General features: G+C 45.4%; 1 protein-coding gene across 1 annotated transcript in view; it reads left to right on the top strand.

Moving 5' to 3' along the window:
• The first annotated feature begins 384 nt into the window (after positions 1 to 384).
• Positions 385 to 6,000, top strand: part of Slc25a12 (solute carrier family 25 member 12) — a 73,234-nt gene continuing 67,618 nt past the window's right edge. The window contains exons 1-2 of the mRNA XM_041631557.1: positions 385 to 660; positions 1,595 to 1,648. Coding sequence (XP_041487491.1) covers positions 649 to 660; positions 1,595 to 1,648 — 66 coding nt within the window. The 5' untranslated portion in view covers positions 385 to 648. The remainder of the gene's footprint in view (positions 661 to 1,594; positions 1,649 to 6,000) is intronic.

Here is a 6,000-nt window from a genome sequence, read left to right as displayed (position 1 = left end):
CCCACAAAGGTTCTGTGTGGTTAAGAAAGTGAAGTGAGTCTATTAACAAGCTATTAAAGATACTTCAAGGAATGCCAATTCAGGAGCATATTCCTGAAGTTATGCTTACTTAGCGTCCCCCCCTCAAAAAAAAAAAAAAAACCAGCAAAGTAGGTATTTTCTAATCTTTCTCTCTCTCTCTCTCTTTTTTTTTTTTTTGGACAGTATTTGTCACTAGTTGTCATTAACTCATTATTAATGGTCCAAGCGCTCAGATGCTTCCAAACCTTGCTCAATACAGGCCCCAAGTGTTCCTTTAAGCCCCAAGAGGGAACCTGCTTTGGCTGAAGCCAGTGCCCAAAGCCACACCCACTGCCTGGCCTTGGGACTTGGGGCTGACCCTGCGGCGCCTCTGCTCACGCGTCGCCTCAGATCCGGCGGCCGGAGCTCCGGTGTCCCCCGCGGGAGGCGCGACAGTCCCACTGGCCCGCCGATGGACCGACCGAGGCCTCTCGGTGCACACTGCCGCTCTCTAGCTCATTTGCATATAGACGGGCGCGGCGCCGCGACAGAAGGGAGCGCGGGCGCGGCCCCGGGCCGTGGCGCGCGCGCGCCCTGACAGCTCGGCCCTGCCCGCTCACTCGCTCGTTCCCGGCTTCCGAGCACAGCATGGCGGTCAAGGTGACTCCAACTCTCTGCTGCTGCCTTTATTGCTTAAGAGACGTTCCAAGGGCCCCGAGTGCAGCCCCCCGCCTCTTTCTGTTGCTTTCTTTGCCTGGTTCTTAGCCAGCGCGTCCTGGGGCTCTAGATTGCGGGTGGAGAGCTATGCGGGGCTTGGACCGGCGAGAAGAGGATGCCCGGCTGGGGGAGGGGAAGGAGGAGGGATCGTGAGTTGGAGGGGCTCGTGAGGACCACAGTTGGAAGGAGGAAAAGAGTGTTTTGCCCTAGGTACATGGGATTGCGAGGACAGAGTTGGAGAGCATAGAAGAGGGAGTGAGAACAAGTGGACAGGAAAGCCGGGGATACCCAGGCATCCGCGGTGGGGGAGGGGGTGGGTGTTGTCATTTGGGGCCTCAGTGCAGCCCAGGGCACTGGCTGACATTTGCGTGACAGGTTGCAGGATGTCGAAAGTATCCGTTTTTGTGGCAGCTCGCAAGGTTTAGGTTGGATGGAGAAAGGGTCGCCGAGATGACGATGAGTTGTTACTGCTTTCCCTAAGAAAAGCTGCTAGGCCCCGGTATTAATTTGGGTGTTTTACGTCCCCTGTTGCTCCACTCTTGAGGTTCTCTGGATTTACAGCTTGGTGGTTGCTACTGTAGAGCTAGTAGATGTGGAATAATGCAAACGATTATATTGCTTCGTTTCCCTTTCCAGTTCAGAGGAAGTACCGTCTGTAATTTGCTATATCTTGGATTGTTCACACCCATTTTTCCCACCCCTTAACTCCAGATCCCCAGTTTGACAGGTGTTATCAGCAATTAAGCTTTAGGGTTGTTTTTACACTAAATACCCTTTGAAAAGATAAGCACGTTATTAGCAGATGTAAACTATAATCTAAAAAGATTGTATGGTTTCTGGCTAAGCATTAACCTGTCCCTACCTCATACCCTTATAGGTGCATACAACCAAGCGAGGTGATCCTCATGAGCTGAGAAACATATTCCTACAGGTAAGTTAAAGAATTATTTTTTTGCATTTTATTTATTTGGTTTTTTGAGACAGGGTTTCTCTGTAGCTTTGAGGCCTGTCTTGGAACTAGCTCTGTAGACCAGACTGGCCTCGAACTTACAGAGATCTGCCTGCCTCTGCCTCCCAGGTACTGGGATCGAGGAAAGAATAAAAAGAGCATAGTCATTATACTTTTCAAGCTCTAACTTTGAGAAATAGGCTATTTCCATGTGTTCTCATAAGCATGAGTAGAGGACGTAGTTTGTACTCTTGTTTGGTTTTTCGAGACAGGGTTTCTCTGTGTAGACCTGGCTATTCTGGGACTCGCTCTGTAGACCAGGCCGGTCTCGAACTCAGAGACCTGTCTGAGAGTTGGGGGCTGGGATTAAAGATGGGCACCACCTTGCCCAACTGTTCGCACTTTTATTAACAACCGATTGAAAGATTTCCTTTATATTGGGGATTGATAAGAGGTTTTCCTGGAGTTACTGTTTTTGTGTGCATGATTTGAGATTTTTTATAAAGTTTTCCTCCTCATCATGTCTATGTCATTTGTTGCACAATAATATAACTATTATAGTTGTGCTTTCCCTTCTAATTATGGCAACCATAGATCTGTGTGTGTGTGTGTGTGTGTGTGTGTGTGTGATACAACTTGTTTACTTCAGAGTTTTCTATAAGGAGGCTGGTGAGATGGCTCAGTGGGACAAGGGTGCTCTACCCAGAACCCATGTGTATGTGGACGGAGGAACTAATTACATAAAGTTGTCCTCCAACCTTCATATGCTCACACACTCACACCTCATAATAACAAATTATTTAAACAAATAAGGAAAAGGGCTGGAGGGACGGCTCAGCACATAGAAGCGCTGTTTGTTCTAGAAGACTTGGGTTAGATTCCCAGCACCCACATGGCAACACTCAGTCGCCTGTATCTCCAGTTCCAGGGAATCTGACAACTACTTCTGGCCTCTGAAGGGCACCACATGTATGTGGTGCACAGACATACACGCAGGCAAGCTAACCATGCACATTTTAAAAAAGGAAAAAGCTATCATAAATATTTGCCGTCTAACACCTCATGTTAAGCTTTTAGAATCAGTGGTTAAATTTAGACTTAATTAAAAAGCTGCTTAGTTTTTTTTTTTCATTTTCTTAAATTCCTAAGGTATTTTACTAAAGATTGTGTTTTTTTCAGAAGAGCTTTTCTTTTCTCCTCCTCCTCCTCCTCCTCCTCCTCCTCCTCCTCTTCCTCCTCCTCCTCCTCCTCCTCTTCTTCTTCTTCTTCTTCTTCTTCTTCTTCTTCTTCTTCTTCTTCTTCGAAGTTTGTATTGTGGATGTGGGTTCTGTGTAGACACTTAACCTTGGGTAGACTCCTTCTGGGTACTATTTCCCTCTATAAATGAAAGGTGACCTTCAAGGTTCCTTCTGATTTCAAAAGTCTATGATTCTATTTTAGGAACAGATTCTATCATCTACTAGTGCACCTAGGCTAGATAGCACTTCCTCCCCGCCCTGGTTTTTCGAGACAGGGTTTCTCTGTGTAGCCCTGGCTGTCCTGGAACTAGCTATTGTAGACCAGGCTGACCTAAAACTCACTGAGATTTGCCTGCCTCTGCCTTCCAAGTGCTGGGATTAAAGGTATGCACCACCACTGCCCGGAATAGATGGCACTTTTATCTGAGACATGTAGTTCCTTTAATTATCGCTGGGGAAGAGACTGCATAGGTGAGCACACACTGCATAATTTATGGAAAGGAATTAGTAAAGGCAGGGGGGTAGCTCAGGATTAAAAAATTTACCTACCTTCTTTGAGGCCCTGGGTTTGAGTGTTTGCACCAAAAGAAAACAAAATAGAATTAGAAAAATAAGATTTATTTTTAACTTTTATTTTTTTAGACAAAGGCTCACCATGTAGCCCAGCCTTGAATTTTTATCTTATTTTTATCTATCTATCTATCTATCTATCTATCGATCATCTGTCTATCTATCATCTATATCTATCTTACCATGTAAATCTGACTGGCCTGGTACTCACTGTTACACTGGACTAGCCTCAAACTCATAGAGAACTGCCTGGGGTATCCTTGAACTTGTTTGCTCTTTCTGTCTCAGGCCTCCTGAGTGCTGGGGTTATACGTGTGTACAACCATGCTTCTTGGGAGTCTTACATTTCACAAAGTGTATTAAGATAAAGTTCCTTGCCTGGCAGTGGTGGCGCACGCCTTTAATCCCAGCACTCGGGAAGCAGAGGCAGGTAGATCTCTGTGACTTCAAGGTCAGCTTGGTTGGTCTACAAGAATGATTTCCAGGACAGGCCCCAAATCTACAGAGAAACCCTGTCTTGAAAAACAAAAACAACAGCAAAGAGGAGGATCCTTTCTGGAGCAAAAGTAATTAGTAATTATAATAGAACCACACCATTTGTGTGCTAGGACCTTCGTTCCTCACAAGTACTCTTTGGGACACAAACATCAGTATAAGCCTTGTCCTATGATTAGAGTCAGTTGCTTTGTGTAGAGTTCATGTAATTTAGTTCATTTTGTTTTCTGACTAAGCAAGCATGGAAGAGATCGGTTGAGATGCAGAATAATGCAGGGAAAAGAGCCCTGTTCCAGGTATCCAGCTAACCTTGAATTCATTGTTGGTATTACAAGCAGGAGGCTCCATTCAACTCTATTGGCAGGCCAGAGAGAAACAGTGTAAAGATACTTAATCTCCTGGAAAGCCAAAAGCTGTGGGGATGACATTGTATCTAGTTGCCAGAACTTTTTGTATCTCTCTCTCTCTCTCTCTCTCTCTCTCTCTCTCTCTCTGTGTGTGTGTGTGTGTGTGTGTACTCTTAAATATTACATGCTTGGGGGATTGAAATGGGGTGATTTTTGAAAGGCAGAGTTATATTAAAGATTTTAGCAGTTATATTTTCCTGAGAATATTCAAGATAAAACTACTTAGGAGATATGAATTAAAATGCGCCTTTGTGCTGTAACTACCTAGAAAAATGGGCTAGGAAGTTTGGGTTTGAGATAGTAGGTAGACTCTGTGGGGTTCTGAGTGGGCAGATTGGAGTGGTAAGTCCTGGCAGTTCTTTGTGTGTGCTGGATAAAGCTTGTGGAGATTGGAAGTAAGTGACATTGTCAGCTGAGAGGCTATTGAAATACTCCACGTGGGAGTAAAGACCTGGGGTAGCTAAAGTCTGGGGAAGTGGAGAGGCAAGCTAACACCAGGGACTCGGTTAGTGCAGATGCTGTTGGGTTTGCTGTTTACTCCGGAAGGGTTAGAAGAGCAGTGCAACTTGCATTTTTAGGACAGATGTCAATGGCTGGGACATCTATCTGGGAAACTGGAGAGGGTGGCTACTGAGTTACGCTTGATTGCTAAGTAGATGTGACCCCCTAAGTTAAAGTCGGGTTCGGATAGACACAGTTTGTGTGGCTCTTAGACAAACCCTTGTTAGGAGGACTAACTGTAGACAGGGCAGAGAACCAGGAGCCGATTTATAGCTGAAGAGGGCAGGAGGAATTGAGCTGGAGGAAGTAGTGCCATGAGAATTTGAAGTAGGGGTTTCACAAAAGGGATAAATCAAAGATTAAAATTGCCATCATTCTCCTAGTGTAGTCTAGTCTGCGTAGTACTCTGAAGTACAATTGAGTTCAGTACCATTTGAGCATGCTATCTGAGAGTCTCCAGAAGGCAGAGGAAATGGCTACGTGGGTAGAGTCTTGCCATCCGTGGGTGAGCACCAGAGATGCCTAGAACCCACATAAAAGCCAGGCAGGTGTGGCAGCTACAGCCTGTAATCTGTTTACGGGGGAGGTAGAGTCTCCATTCAGCAAGAGAACTTATCTCAAAACTACAGAGCAGTGGTAGAAGAAACCCAAAGTGAACTTAGGGCCTACACAGTCACACGTGCCCAATACATGTGAACACATACACACTCATACTACACATGCACACATGTAACAGACTTTCTTTTGGCCACCAACTGGCTCTCAAATCAAGAGAAGGAAATTAGTTATGAGTTATACATGCTTATGATCACTTCTAGCTAGCTTTTCTTGTCTTTAATTAACTGGCTTCTCGTCATCTACATTTTGCCTTGGGTTTTTTCCCCTTACTTTCTGTATGTTTTCTGGCTGGTGGCTGCCTGGTTGGCCCTGGGCATCTCCCTCTCTTTCTCCTTCGTTCTCTCCTGAGTGAAATTCCTCTTCCTACTTATTCTCTCTGCCCACCAGTCCTGCCTACCCCTCTACTGCCTACTTGTTGGCTGCTCAGCTTTTTATTAGACCACTCAGGTGCCTTAGGCAGGCAAGGTGATACAGAAACCCATCTCTATATCATTAAACAAATACA

This window comes from Microtus oregoni, unplaced genomic scaffold (assembly GCF_018167655.1).
Source record: "Microtus oregoni isolate MIOR12 unplaced genomic scaffold, Mior012 000037F_ref0000500, whole genome shotgun sequence".
NCBI classification, from domain to species: Eukaryota; Metazoa; Chordata; class Mammalia; order Rodentia; family Cricetidae; genus Microtus; species Microtus oregoni.
This window is presented reverse-complemented; position numbering and strand designations above follow the sequence as displayed.